General features: G+C 34.2%; 1 protein-coding gene across 6 annotated transcripts in view; it reads right to left on the bottom strand.

Annotated features, from left to right (window-relative positions):
- Positions 1 to 1,165: 1,165 nt before the first annotated feature.
- The window catches only part of SLTM (SAFB like transcription modulator), a 41,113-nt gene continuing 26,899 nt past the window's right edge, over positions 1,166 to 15,379 (bottom strand). For 3 of the 6 annotated variants that reach the window (XM_007479665.3, XM_056809300.1, XM_007479667.3), the window contains exons 10-21: positions 12,821 to 12,970; positions 12,602 to 12,711; positions 12,337 to 12,500; positions 11,367 to 11,452; positions 11,002 to 11,159; positions 9,162 to 9,342; positions 8,456 to 8,580; positions 7,671 to 7,841; positions 6,760 to 7,074; positions 6,507 to 6,663; positions 4,772 to 4,932; positions 1,166 to 2,190 (exon numbers count right to left, since the gene is read on the bottom strand). In XM_007479665.3, the coding sequence (XP_007479727.1) occupies positions 2,082 to 2,190; positions 4,772 to 4,932; positions 6,507 to 6,663; positions 6,760 to 7,074; positions 7,671 to 7,841; positions 8,456 to 8,580; positions 9,162 to 9,342; positions 11,002 to 11,159; positions 11,367 to 11,452; positions 12,337 to 12,500; positions 12,602 to 12,711; positions 12,821 to 12,970 (1,887 nt within the window). In that variant the 3' untranslated portion in view covers positions 1,166 to 2,081. The remainder of the gene's footprint in view (positions 2,191 to 4,771; positions 4,933 to 6,506; positions 6,664 to 6,759; positions 7,075 to 7,670; positions 7,842 to 8,455; positions 8,581 to 9,161; positions 9,343 to 11,001; positions 11,160 to 11,366; positions 11,453 to 12,336; positions 12,501 to 12,601; positions 12,712 to 12,820; positions 12,971 to 15,379) is intronic. The other 3 variants (XM_001377567.5, XM_056809305.1, XM_056809317.1) reach the window with 1 other exon arrangement.

Genomic DNA, 15,379 nt, shown 5'->3' with positions numbered 1-15,379 from the left:
GGAAACTCGAAAAATAGGTGGGGGCAGCTAAGTGGCTCAGTGGATTGAGAGCCAGGCCTAGAGATAGGAGATTCTGGGTTCAAATTTAACCTCGGACAAGCCCTGGCCACTCTTCTGCCTTGGGACCAACACACAGTATTGACTCTAAGTCAAAAGATGAGGATTAAAAAAAGAGGGGGTGGGGGGAAAGTTTGGAATACTTTTAAAGAGTTCATATTTTTAAATACAGCAACAGCACCCAAGCTGAAGGCAGAGAGGAGGGCGACTGGACTAATCAGGAAGATCTTGCTGAGGTCTGGGTTTTATGGGCCAAAATGTATTTTTACTGAGATTGAGAGGCAATCTTGGTCAAGGGTGGTCAAGGGAGGAAACTGACATAGATCTAGGAATCAAGATTTGTTTCTTTTCATCTGTCACAGGTTCTGCATAATTTTGTCTTATTTTTAATTTATTAATATAGGAATATATTAGGAATAATATAGGAATTTATTAATATAGGAAATTTTGAATCTAAAAGGGTCTATTATCAATTGCTTGTGTTTTTTCAAACCCCTCCCTACCCTCCATCTTAGAATCAATATTATGTATTGGTTCCAAGGCAGAAGATAAGTAAGGTTGAGACAATGGAGGTCAAGTGATTTGCCCAGGGTCACACAGCTGGGAAGTGTCTGAGGTCAAATTTGAACCCAGGACCTCCCGTGTCTCTACACCTGGCTTTCAATCCACTGAACCACCCACCTGCCCTTGCTTAGTGTTTAAAGTGATGAAATTTTAAAAGCTAAGATTTTATAAATGTCACCTTCCACACACATCTTTTATAGATACAGGATTTTTCTTCCTTTACCATTATTTGTAGTGCTTTATGTTGGAAATTAGAGGCAGAACCAACAGGATTCTAAATGAATGACTCCTTCCTCTACATCAAAATACATTTCCAATGAGTGAGAGTAGTGGTGCTAGAAAAGCAAAATTGTGAAGTTGCATCACATTCTATTTTGGATGAACTGAATTGCTTTCTTCTTGGGTGGTAGCTCTAATTCCTAAGAAGATAAACCAGTTTTTAAAGTAAATTTTAGTAATCTACCATAATTTGGGGTTTGGCTATCTTAGTGCAGTAGGACATTGTGATGCTGACCTAAAAGTGGAAACACAAAGACTCATAGAATTCTAGGTGTGAATTTTTATTTTTTTACCAAAGGCAGCAAATTCTTCCTACATATAAAACTCAAGTGGATTCACTGATTTCAAGCATGGATTTCTTCTACATCTCAACAAAGTTGGGAACATGGGAAACAATTCTGAGAGATGGAATTTACCCATTAGATAATAGTTTCCTGGTTGATTATCCAGACACAAACTTATTGGTACAAATTCAGCAAAAATTCCATTCATAGCTCAAGGCCTCATTATACTTACTACTATATATTCCCACACAAACTCAAACAAATACATTCATTGTGTATTTAAAAATGTTCAACACTTAAGCAACTATACAGAATATGAAGGTTTATTTCAAAAAGGAATATTTTTACCGGGATACACAGATGCACTTAATGTAACAGTACCTTCTGCAAAAATAGGTTACATAATACTCAGAAATGCAAGGAACAATTTTATTTTCTACAAATTAGACAGCAGATGTTTTTCTTAGCTTGTATAACCTTCAAAACGGAGGTCATAAATATGTATCTTGTGACAAAGTAGCTAACTCTAAAGCCTGACACCACAGAGCTAATGCTGGTAACTTAAATGACTATTACACAGTTGCAAACTACTCTTCATATTCACACAGTGTTAAAACAAAATGGTTTCCATTCCAATTTTTCTTTGCCTCTTGAATGGGACTCTAGTGCTGCAAGGAAAAAAATGTTCAAAAGATACACAAAACTATTTAAATTTACAACATAACTATGAAAATACCTTCTCAAATTGAGGAAAGCAATCATGTTTTTAAAAAAGAAAAGGGGGAAAAAAGGAGTTTGACTAAACTCCTAGGTAAGTCATATGTCCTCTGACTTGTCTGTTAAAAGTTTACAAGAGATTTTAATAAATTATCTTGAAACAATGTCAAGCAGCTGAATTCAGAATCTTCTCGGAGGTCCACCCTTAAATGGCTTAAATCCGGAGCCACTTCCTCTTTGCATAGAATTGCCCGTTATCTGCACAATTCTATTAATTGGTGATGAGTTACTGGAAACAAATTTTTAAAAGAAGTGTTAAAGATCATATAGGAGAAAACAACAATAAAAACATGTTTATTTAAGAATGTATCCATGATGCATACATATATTCAGAAATTAAGCAGCTAATACAGGAACCAAAGAATATATAAAACAAATGTGACTTGGATCTCCACTTGGTTTTTAACTTAAAGTACTATTTAAATAATTGCTAAAATGAATGTTTGAAACATTTGAAAAAGCTAAGTAAGGTGTGAAATATTTGGTTTTTGATTTAATATGCCTTATGGTTGAGATTGTCATGAAAGCTAGACCCTAAAAAGATGGGAAAGATTTAGACAGAAGAGGTACAAGCCAAAACCAAGTACAGTGCACTTGTAGGACATTAAATAATGAGGCTAGACAGAATGGAGAGTTCTGGGGAAAACGAGCCTAGCAGCTGGATGAATGTGGCAAGTTTATAAAAAAGACCTTAAAATTTGAAATGCCAGGTTGGAGAGTTTTGATTTGATTTATTTTTAGGGAGGTAGGGGGCAGGACAGACACCTATAATTTCACTAATAGGGCATTTCCTTTAAGGAATTCCCTGTACCAAAACCTATCACAGCATCTTCTTGGCGGCTTATAGCCTTAAAGAGTCATCAAAAGGTTATATAAGGCTTATTGATTTGCCCAAGGACACAATCAATATGCTTCAGAAGGAGGATTTGAACTCAAGCACTCCCGATTTGTGCCTAGTTCTCTATGACATCATGTTGCCACTTATTAAATTGAGAAATAATTTAAAACTGAGATTATGGTGGGGAAGGAAATGCTAAATTTGGTTTTAAAGACACTGATAGTGAGATAGTCAGTTTGGTCTCAGTGGAGTATAACATAGTATGAAATCAACACAATTGGAAATATTTCAACAAGTTATTATTATCAATAATACTGAGCTAAAATCTAGTAAGATAAGCATTATTAGTTACATAAACAAAATTTTAGTTTGGAAAAGACAACTTCGTGATTACATGGGTCAATGGGGATATGATTAGGGAATGTAGACTCTAAATGAATATTCCAGTGCAAACACCAACAACATGGAAATAGGTCTTGATCAAGGACACATGCAAAACCCAGTGGAATTGTGTCGGCTACAGGAAGGAGTGGAGGAGGGGAGGGAAAGAATATGATTCTTGTAAGAAAGGAAAAATATTCTAAATTGACAAATTAAATAAAATTTTCAAAAAAAAAAATAAGACAACTTCTCAAATACAAGGTAGTGGAATGACCCTAAAAAGCAGCTCATTTTTTTTAAATGAGGGGATTAAAGTGTATTAAAAGTTTCTTAAGTCATCACTGTCACAATGGCAGTCAAAAAAAGAAAGCTAATACAATATTAAGTTGCCCTGACAAGTACTATATCTCGAACCAGGAAGGTCAGAGTTCTGCTCACTAAAGAGTGACCAAAAAAAAAAAAGGGAGAGATGTGTCTGACAAAGGTGAGATAACTTTGAGATGTTATAAGGAAGAGGGATTAGACTTGTTGGACTGGCCCCAGTAGACAGAACTAGGAACATTAGATAAAAGTTGCAAAGGCACACATTCAGGTTTGATTTAAGGAAGAACTTCCTAATGCTTAAGATTTACAAATGGTGTCAAGGCCAACTTGATTCTTCCTATCAGTCTATAAGCTAAGGCTGGATTAGATAATTACTTGTTGAATATCATACGTTTCTTATTTGAACACACAAATTGAATTAGCCACCTTTGAAGTCCCTTCCATTTCTAAGATTCTACGAATACAGGCAGATGAGACAGTATCCCAGATCAGGACGAGACTTGTGATTTCATTAGTACAGGGAGCTCCCAAATGAGGCAACTCTCTCTACTAATGCAGAGTGGCACATTTTCAGCAAGTTATAGTCTTGAAGAACTGCTAAGAGCACTGAAAGCTTCTATAAGTTACATATCATACAGTCAATATCTATCAGAAGTCTTCCTGGATCTGAACTGAGGCTAGTTCTTGATCATCCTGCTGACTTACACACATAGGTTGTAATGATAATCTAGTTAAGTAAGTTGTTTTTGTGTGCTCTAGGAATTTCCAAAATGATAAAGCTTCTACTTTTTAAAGTAAAGGACTTCTACTTTTTCTTCCCTTTAATAAGTTGTAGAAGAATACTCTTCTATGGATAAACATTTATTCTCTAAAAAAAAAAGAAACTTAAAAAACCCCTTTACTTTCCATCTTAGAATCAATACTGTGTTTTGGTTCCAAGGCAGAAGAGCAGGAAGTCCAGGGTCACAAAGCTAGGAAGTGTCAGAAGCCAGAAGCCAGATTTGACCAAAGGACTTCTGGTCTCAAGGCCTAGCTCTCAATCCACTGAGCCAGTGGACTCACTCCCCCTAAACATTCACTCTTTAAAGTGAAAGTCAACAAAAACAAGTACTTTTTTAAACAAATATAATTTGTGGGAAGAAATAAACACCCTTGTTCCTTTTTTATTTTTCCCCAAAAAAGAGCTAGCAGAAATGTACTATATATACACAGTCAGTGCTCAACAATATTTGACACAAAACACAAAATCATTATTAAGTTATTTTACCTTGTATGCTGGGGTATCATGCCTGCTCCTCCCCGGCCATCACCCATTCTCCTTGTGTCATGATATCCACTGCCCTGAGAACTTGGGCCATGCCATTCTTTTCTTGGTCCACTTGTCTCACGCCCATGACGTTCAACCACATGTCGATCTTCAGAATAATGCTGAAAGCAAGTATATTAAAGAAAACTAAAGTCATGCCAGTACTGCCAAGTTAGTTGCTATGATGTACCTTTAAGGCACCAAATATTAAAGAAAAGTTCTAAATGATAAGCAGAAAGTAGTATATAATAAAATAGAGCTCCTTTGCTTTACCTTTCATGTGTCACCACCACCTGTTCCTTAACTAAAGCCCTAAATGGTCTGGGTCAATAATGTACCAAAGCTACATAAAATGGTGTTGAAGAGAGAGATACCATCAGCATTTCAAACTAGGCAATCTCAAAGCATGTGCCCATTCCCAACACAGCTAGCAGACATTCAAAACTGCCAGTGATTCATAGACTTTGCTCTTTCCCTGTAGATTTCAAAACTCTTAGTAACCATCAAATATTTCAAGGGGAACATACTACAATCAGAGGCTGTAGTCCTAAGATAAAGTACTGAGATAAAGCATGAGTGATTCTTTGTTTAACTTTGGGATGTCTGATGTGGAAATACAGCATTTGTACTTTCTGGGCTATGGAAGCCTAATAATAAAAACTTTAAAATCTGCTCGCAAAGACTTTTTTAATTGTTCCAAGGCAAGTTAATCTTTAAACATACAGTAACACTACAAAATGATTGTTAATTTTTAAGAGTTTTAAGATATAGGTCCCATCACCAAAGCATGGTAAATATAGAGAACAAATTTAACATGATTTTTATCTAATTTATCTAAGTGGGAGAAATAATCAGAGTATCTCCCTATGTAATAACACTATGCCTACACAATTGATTGTAACACATTTCTTTATAGGTAGAAGTTTCTTAAAAATAAAACTCAGTATAGGTCATGATGGTCATTAACTTATTCCAGAAAAAAATCATAATAGGAGAGAGCATGAGGGATATTTCATTTTTAAAGAACTTAAAGAATAAATGAAATATATTAAAGCAGGGTTTTGCAGCAGAATTTGATTTAATTTTTACAATTTCAATTAAATAATGCTAGTTAGGGTATGGTTATGTAGGGTCATGCTGTAATTTAAAAGCAATCTAAACATAAAGAATTCATACCAAATTTATAAAGACACTCCCCAAAATTTTAATTTAATCTAAAAATAAATAAAATGAAAAAAGGGGGGGATATGAATAGGCAGTTTTCAGATGAAAAAATCAAAAATATCAATAAGCATATGAAAAAAATGTTCTAAATGCCTCTTTATTAGAGAAGTACAAATCAAAACAACATCTCACATCTACTAGATTAGCCATTATGACAGTAATAGATTTTGCTACTGAGAGACTTATGAGAAAGAATGCAATCCACACTTAACGGAAGAAATGTAGGAGGGGAAATGCAGAAGAAAACATATGATTTATCTATCACTTACTTATATGGGTGTGTGATTTGGGGTTTTGGTTTTTAAAAATTACTCTATTATAAAAATGAATATGGTTAGTAGATTTTGAGTGATAATATATGCATAACCCAGATGAACTGTTTGTCAACTCCAGGAGGGGGAAGGGAGACAACATGAATCATGTAACCATGGAAAATAAACAAATATAATAAGTAAAATGAGAAGACACTCACCTGTCCCCCACTTCCTCTTTCGCCTAACACTCCTCTTTCTCCCTCTCTGCTTCCATAACCAGAAGCACTGCTTCGGTTCCCGGGGGGAGCGCCTCTTACATTGTGTCCAGAAACTTCTCTTCCTGATCTCTCTGGTCTTTCACCCCTTAAAGAAAAACTTGCAATAAGGATCTTGGTCATCAAGTTGAAAAGCAAGTGCTAATTCTATTAGAGAAACAAATCTAGTTGAATATTAGAAACTACAGCAGAATACCTTGTGTCCCGTTTTTCGGTGCTCATGCCACCTTCATTCTTCCAACTAGTTTGTCTTGGAGGATTTGGACCACCCTCTCTTGGGTGTCTGCCATGTGCTATATCAGGCCTGTCATGAATAATTACTGTCCTCCTCTCATCTCTGTCTCCTCGTACTTCTCGCCTATCCGTGTCTCTAAGTTCGTTTCTTGGTGGAGGCGGCTCATTTCTTCTGGAATCACTGAAATTTTTGGGGTACCTTTCAAACCCCGGATCTTCTCTTCGTGCAGTTGGACGTGTTTTTTTCCCTTCACCTTGACTAACAAAGCGTTCCCGCCTGTTGAGTTTTAAAATAGTCAAATATCTCAATTTTTCTTGCCCAGTAAGAACTAAACACACCCATAGAAATATATTCATTTTCTCCCCCTCACCCCCACCAAAAATAACTGCTGCTTTGTCTCAATTCATCATATAACCTACATCGCCTTCTTTAAAAATTAACTTAGTGCTAAACCCACTATTGTTAAAAAGTAATATTATCATAATATACATAATTGACCATTTCCACTCAAACTAAGTCAAATATACTTTTTGGCCAAAGAATTTATTCTCAGTACTCAAGAGAAATTGAAATACACAGTTACTGACAAACACCACATTCTTCCCCCCCTCAAAAAAAAGTCATAAAAGCATAACAGCCATTCACTTTTCAACTGGATAAAAAAAATGACCCATGATCCCATTACTTGTTAGTCAATCTGTTTAATTTAGTTCAAATACTACATCATATTCTCATTAGGCAATAAAGCAATTCCTATATACTAAATACTGTCATATCTTTTAATTAAACACAAACATACTCAAACAAAATCAACAACAGTTAAAACAGATTGTACACTGAAAAATTAAGCCAACAAATTAAGCCAAACCTACCTTTCAAAAGATGAAGACTGTACTGCTGTACCCTCAGGAAATCGGGCCCTTTCTCTGTGATCAAAGTCATTAAATCTGTTCTGCTGACGGTTGTAGTCAGATCCATGGCTAAATCGTGCATCTGTATCTAGAGACAGTTTTTTAGTCTCATTCCAATAAGGATCATCTCGCCTTGTGAGGAGTAGGGAGAGAAAAATGTTGGGTTAAATGTTCATTATAAAATGGAAAAGTATATATGTATATAAACATATAGATATATATAAACCTGAAACATAGGAGCCCAACATTTCACAAAGGATTTTCCTCATTTTCTAAATATTAGATTTTCTTTATGTTACCTACAGAGAATCCTTCCACTTAAAATAGTGATGTCTTCAGTTAGGAATTGTGGGCCCTCTCTAGCCAGTGGTTCTCAAACCTTCCAGTTCTTGGACCACTTTCTTTATTAGGGTCAGTGTTCCAAGGATTATTTACTCAACTAATTCTCTCCTTCCACCTGTCACCATTACAATAACTTTTTTATATTTAACTATTCTTTTTTTTGGTAGGTTAAAATATGTATACTTGTAAAATAAAAATAAGTTTTCTACTGAATAGTGTCAGCACGTACAAAACACCACAGTTAACAGTCAGTCTCAGGACAGCTGGATTATTTTGCTACTTTTTGCTTCAAGTATACAGAAATAATGTATTAGCATTCTGGTCCACTTCCTATTTGTCTAACTTTTGGAATAAAGGGGAATAAAGGAAATACTTAAGTGGTCAAAAAGAAAGCAAGGAACTACCTATGATCTACATCACGTGGACGTTTCAAAGAATTCCTTTTTTCTTGTTCATAGCGAAGTTGCTGTTGTTGCCTTCGTAGTTCTTCTCGTTCCCGAGCAATACGTTCAGCTTCTTTACGACGCTCCTTAAAAGAGAAGGTGACAAACAGAAAAGGTAAAATTAAGCAAAATATAATGGCTGCACAAAATAACGTTAAAAGTACGAGTTTAAGGGATCTGAATTCTAATTTCAGTTTTACCACTAATTAATATGCGATTTGGGGCAAATCACTTTAAAGTGAAAGGTTTTTACCTTGTGCCTATGAACTTCATTTGGCTAAAATATCAGTAGCTAAATGGAATCCAAAATGTGTCACATTTGATAGCATTTGTTTATGGAAAAGAACCCTTCTTCTCTTCCAATATGATCATCGATACTTAATTTTACTAAGACATAAATTTAAGAGATCATAAAATGACAGAATGTGGATTTCCAACTGTATCCTCGGTCCCATAATCAGATTATCAAATTATCTGGACATGTTGCTACAGAGATCTATCACTTCCAGTTTGCCAAACAACTATATAAGTATTTTATTGTCATTGAAATGATCCCTACTACTGAATATTCAGCAGCTGAATTTAAGTCCTAACATTAGATTGCTATAAGCAAAGTAAATTTTACTTCCAAATAGTTATCAAATATGAAAAGCTTTACTGAATGCACCTGTTCAATTCGAATGCGTTCCCTTTCCAAGCGTTCACGTTCCATTCTCTCTCTCTCTAGTTTTTGCCTTTCAATTTCTAGTCGCTCTCTTTCTCTCTGTAAGCGTTCCCGTTCCTCCCGTTCGCGAATCATTCTAATGCGTTCACGCTCTCGACGCTCTCTCTCTGCAATCTCTCTTCGTCTAACAAAAATCAGTATTTAGAAGTTTAATATTATGTGAAAGAGAACATCTTTTTTGAATTTTAAATTTTTCTTTTGGTGTTTGAAATTTAGTGTTAAATTTCTGTACTTTTACTACAACTGGAAAAAGAACTAAAAAAAGAAATTAAAGAGCTTAGTTTAAGCATTTTGCTAATAACATCTATAGTGATCTATTTTAAAGGACTCAAAATACAGTAACAACACTTCATTTACAGGGAAAAGAAAGCCAATTTAAGTAAATTTTCCAGATAATTATTTGTTTTTTTAAAGGACCAAAACTTTGCAAAATTTTCCATTAAAAATATACTTCTATATAATTTTCAACCTTCTTAAACTTTTCTTGATGATTAAGTGGCATTATTATAAACTAGTTATAATATGGTATGTCCTCAGTGGCTAGATGTGTCGGGAAGGTTATTTTGTGTGAATTAATTAGCCTCAGATAACTATAATTAAAAAAAAAAAGATTTTGTCACCTATCTCACAATCTGACAAATAAGAAACAAGTGTTTTTCTAATCTGAGAGCTGGAAAACTAAATGTAGTTCTATAAGCTTAGGAAGAGGAAGAGTGGACTGAATAGATCAACTATAAGGAGAATTTAAAAATATATATTTAAAAAAAACCTTTACCCTTCCATCTTAGAATCATATTGTGCATTGGTTCCAAACCATTGGTGCAATAAGGGCCAGGTAATGGGGGTTAAGTGACTTTCCCAGGGTCAAACAACTAAGTACCTGAGGCCACATTTTAACCCCAGGACCTCTCAGGCCTGGCCCTCAATCTACTCAGCCACCTAACCTGCCTTCTATCAACAGAATTTCATAAAGCTTGGTACAAGACCTTTGTAAAATCTATTTTGATGTCTATAGGGTCTTTTCTTTCTTCTTGATTTTCAGCTTTAATCTGGATGATTTAAATGATCTGATATGAATTGTAGAAAAGTGAAATCTTATTATAGCAAATTAAACCTACTTGCACCAGTAACACTTTTAAAGTGTTAAAAAAAAAGCCTTTACAATTAAATAAACACAAAATCTAAATTATTAACAGCTAAAACGGTGTAGCTGAAAAATTAACTTAGAATTTTAAAAGAGGCCTTGGGCTAAAGAAAAAGACAGAGTGAATTAACACCCTACCTAAGAAACATCACCACTCCCCTTTCTGTGGTTTAGGCCACAATGGATATTCTCATGACATTTTAAATATTCAAATAGTTATTGTTTCTGGATTGGGCTTAAATAATCTTAATAACACTTGCCATCTTTTAATGAGACAGTATGATGTTTATTATTGTCTTTGACCTGGCTTTCAATGATGGGGCAAAAAAAGTCTGTAGGAATACACCTCAATTTTATAATTTTGTAATCAATAATATCAATTGATCTGAGATAAATGGTTTATATCACTACAAGGAGCCATAATAAGACAGTGGTGTTACTTGTTAGAAAAAGCACAGATCTTGGAATCCAGCTACCTACTACACTTAGAAAAGCAATCATAATATTCTGGACCTCAGAATTTCCTAAAATGTAAACGACTGCTTTGAACTACATAGTGAAGGTTTTCTAAATCCTCTCAAACTCTTTAGACCTACAGCAAAGTACAGAACATTGTTTTCATTTATAATATTTCCTTACCTTCTAAGTTCTACTGCTCGTCGTATTCTTTCTAGGCGTACTAGATGTTCTCGCATTCTCTGTTCCTTCATTTTTTCAAAAGGCAATATATCTTTTCGACTTCTGTAGTCTTTGTCCTTCTTTTTATCTTGACTAGCCCTCTCCCTGTTCCTTGCCACCTACATGATTAGACAAAATCTGATAAATTACATTATTACATGTTAAGAGGATTGCTAGAAAAAAAGATAGTTCCTGTTCTCTTTCACTTTGGCTTACTCTACATAATGGAATCCAAGAACTTTAAGAATACAAAGCTACAGAGAACTGTTTGTGAACTATTAATACCATAAAAGTTGAAGAAGTAGATTTTACTTTTATACACTTACTTTATCATATCTCCCCCTTCTTGAGGATCTAGAATGGTCTCCTTTAGTTTGATCTAAAATAACCATGTGACCTGGGCTCTTTGCACCTAATGGGAAAAAAAGAAGAAAAGCAAGTAAGTATGAATTACCCCAAACAGAACAAATATTTTGATTTTATTTAAATAGAAAAAAAATCTTTCCCAAAAAGGTACTGTGTAATGTTACTTAGCCAATCTGCATCACATATATGGAATATTCACTAGGATACAAACTAAATCTTATGGCAAGCACGTCTTTAAGATATAGACAAATTTCCCCCCTTAAATTGTTCAACCCTATATAATAACTATCTTTCTACATTAGAATTGTCATTTCATAAATATATGGAATTCTTAGTATTTTAAAGTATCCACCAATACGTATTACAAATCAACTCTAACAAGTCTTAAAATGAGGTGTCTTGGGTCTTAGACCAAGGGATCAAATAATTAGCCCTTGGTGACAAACTTAATATATGGACCCCAAATCCAGGCCTCCAAATAATTATAGCTCTATCTCCTAAACCAATGGTGTCAGGTCATATATTGACTTAGAAAAACACAAAGTAACATTATCTACGTCATATGGTATTTTTATTTATTTTGTTAAACATTTCCCAATTACATTTTAATTAGCAGCACTCCAGTGTTTTGAGGAAGTAAAACCAAGCCTTGAGTTTGTTGCTTCTGCACTAAACCATTCTGCCCCCTTTCCCTTAATCAAAACAACTCAGTGATCATAGCAAGGGTCTAAATATGGAAAGAAAAAACTTTTTTTTTAAAGACAAATAATGGTTGGGTAAGAAAAAAACAAATATTTGATCAGTTTTACCTTGATAACTAGCAACTTTAAAACATTAAATATTAATCTCAATTTCATTGTTATAAATAAAATTATGCAGAATGATGCATTAGAGATGAACAGATGGAAAAAATAAAGGTATATTGCATACTTATTCGTTTCTTTTCTTCGCTTTTTTTAATTGACTCTGAAGTTGGGCCACTTGATCCATTATCACCTTTCTCATCTTTACCTTCTGCTTTCTTAGTATCCTTACTTTCTTTTTTCTCAGATTTTTCAGATTTTTTTTCTTCTTTTTTGGTAGAGGCTTGAGTCCTAGTCAAACCCCACCACAAAAGAAAAATCAAATAAGAAATATTTCATTATACAGTGCCAGAAAATTTGTGAGGCTCTTATACCAGACAAATAATTCTTACTTGCTAGTTTTATCACTTGATGCAGATTTTTTATCTCCAGTACTTCTCCCTGAACTTGATTTTTCATCACTTTCTTTCTTTAATTCTTTTTTAGAAGGATCACCTTTTACCTGAAAGGTTAAAAAAAAAATCAATCTTATGGCAAATTTCTTTAAATCAAGAAAAATTATCATCCCTGATATTAATTATTACTAATTTGCAGCATCACGCAAAGCTTACTTTCTCAACAGAAATCTGTTGTCCATGAAGTTCTGTACGATGAAGGTGTGCAATGCACCTAGCTACCTCTGTACTTGAAGACATAGTTACAATACCGTAACACTTTGCTCCAGGACTTCGGGCATTTGTAACCACTTTTGCACTGAGTACCTAAGAGAATTAGGTTAAATATTTAGAAAGCATTATTAAACCATTTTAAGACAGGTACAAATGTAGAACAAAATCATGTTCCTTTCAACTCTGAAAAAGAATGTTTCATTCTTCATTACTTTAAATGTCACTCAAAACTTTCTATATAAAACTTATGGAACTGATTAAAAGCACCTTGCTTAAAATTACTTCAATGGCAACTGACACACAGCATTTCCAATATAATCTATGTATTTTATATGTGTATATAAAAGTATTTTTAAAAGGAAAGAAAACATGCTTAACCAGCCATCTCCTGGTAACAAAATTGTTAACAATAATAAGATTAAATTTTTGATGTTATCTGCTATGAGCCTGTGGAATCCTTCAATGATAAAGATTATTAACTCATCCATACCTTCTCATCCTGTTCAATTCTTGCTTATGTACTGTACTCCAATAAATCCTTATCAAGGGGTCCTTGCCCAATTTGCTGGGGAGTTTTATTCTTGATCTTGGCATTGCATGAGTACCTATTTTTAGCCCAGAGGGGCTGTCCATGGGTAATCTTGCAATCTGGCTACATGATCAGCCATACCTTTTTTCTAGGTGTATATTTCTCTGACATTTTATGCCATATATTTCTCTGACATTTTATGCCATATGTCCTTTGCAATTCTTCGTTGATTAATACGCTGAGGCCTATTTATGCTCACTATGCACCTCTCTCCATTGCCCTTTGGGAGACCTGTAATCTTAATTCTTCAATGTATTCAATCCTTTGCAGTTATATACCATCATGGGAGGATAAGGGTGTTAAAAAGATGGACCTTTACTTCAAGAGGAAGCTCTAGGTCATAAAAAGCACTTCACAATTTCCCATATGCAATCCAGTCGGCTTTCCTCCTGCTATTCATTCCAGGGCCCAGTTCACTATGCATCTGTGGTGCCTAGCAAGTTTTAAGGCTTGTCCTGTTAATTTTATGTCAGGATCTGGACAATAGGTACTCTTCATCCACTTGGTTTCTTCTGTTTGAATAGTTAAGAATGAATTCTGTTGAATGATTAAAGATCTCGTTTAGAAGATTCTGCAATGTTCCAGGACTTGAGGTAATCAGCATGTCATCCACAAACAAAATGCATCCAGAGGACCTTCCTCATCTACAGGGAATTCCTCTTCATTTTAGACATCATCCGCGACAGTGGCAAACATCTCTGGTAAACATACACCTCCCTATATTGATTTTTAACTCAGGGAGCCAGGGGGAGTAGAGACTTTTTTCAATAAAATTATCTTTGTTGTTACAGATTTCAAAAACCTAGCATGATTTTAAACACATTAAGGGGAGACAGCTTGTTGAAAGAGAGCCTGAAGGGTAGCATTTTGCTATAATCAAATGAAATTTATTTTTAAATAATCAGTAAACAATAAGCACAGTGAGATCTTGTATTGTCTGTGCTGTTCATAAGCTATATGAACATGCCTATAAAGATGTGGTCTGGTTTAGGTTATCATTTGCAAATGTATGGTTGACCTCTTCCCATACCTTCAAGGATGCCCTTGAAATATGTATAAATTCTCAAAGACTTTTGTAGGGATTAGAGAATGGATTTATAAAGACTCTAGTTGTTATTTTCTTGCTAATGTGTTTTTTTAAATAATGTTCATGATGTTTTCCAAATATTTGTTATCCCTCTTTCAGTAGATTGAAAATAAAATCCCTGAACATGCACAGAATTCTTTCCCCCCTGAAGAAGGATCTCCTTTGCATGATCTTTCTCTGGTTCAGACAAGGTTCCCATCTTTTTTCTAAATGTATTCCAACCCAAATTTAGCGGCTTGTCATCGATGAAGAGAATTAAGTTTTAGTTTATCACAGTAATCTTAACAGAAACTTCCTAAAATTATCCTTTTAGTTTCAAGTTTAAATATTATTGGGATGAACTGATTTAACAGGATTTTGAGGTTTATAAAAACTAATTTCTTCTCCCTATTTCTTCACTGTTATCAAATGATAATTTTCAACTATATGCTTATATTAGACTTTACAAATCAGTTTATAAACTAAAATAGTATGGTTACTTAAATGCCTTATTCCTTGGTTTGAAAACAAGATAATGTTTGTAGTCTAACTTAAGTTTCTAAGGTTTTTTTTTCTTTTTGTAACAATTTATTTACATGTTAGACTTCATTGGGAAATGGTGTTAGAAGAATGTGTCAATGTTTTTTTCTACCCATTTCTTCTTTATCATATCATGCTTTTACAAATAAACTGGGTTGAAGTTGGCTAAATTTCTTCTAATTTGGTACTGATTTTGACCTTAATTCTAACAAGCTGGTGGTTCAACTATACATATAGCTGATGTCATAAAAAAGCAATCATTTCTAGGTCTGTTAAGATGTAATCCATTTTATTCTTGGCATGTTAT

Source organism: Monodelphis domestica, chromosome 1 (genome assembly GCF_027887165.1).
Source record: "Monodelphis domestica isolate mMonDom1 chromosome 1, mMonDom1.pri, whole genome shotgun sequence".
NCBI lineage: Eukaryota > Metazoa > Chordata > Mammalia > Didelphimorphia > Didelphidae > Monodelphis > Monodelphis domestica.
This window is presented reverse-complemented; position numbering and strand designations above follow the sequence as displayed.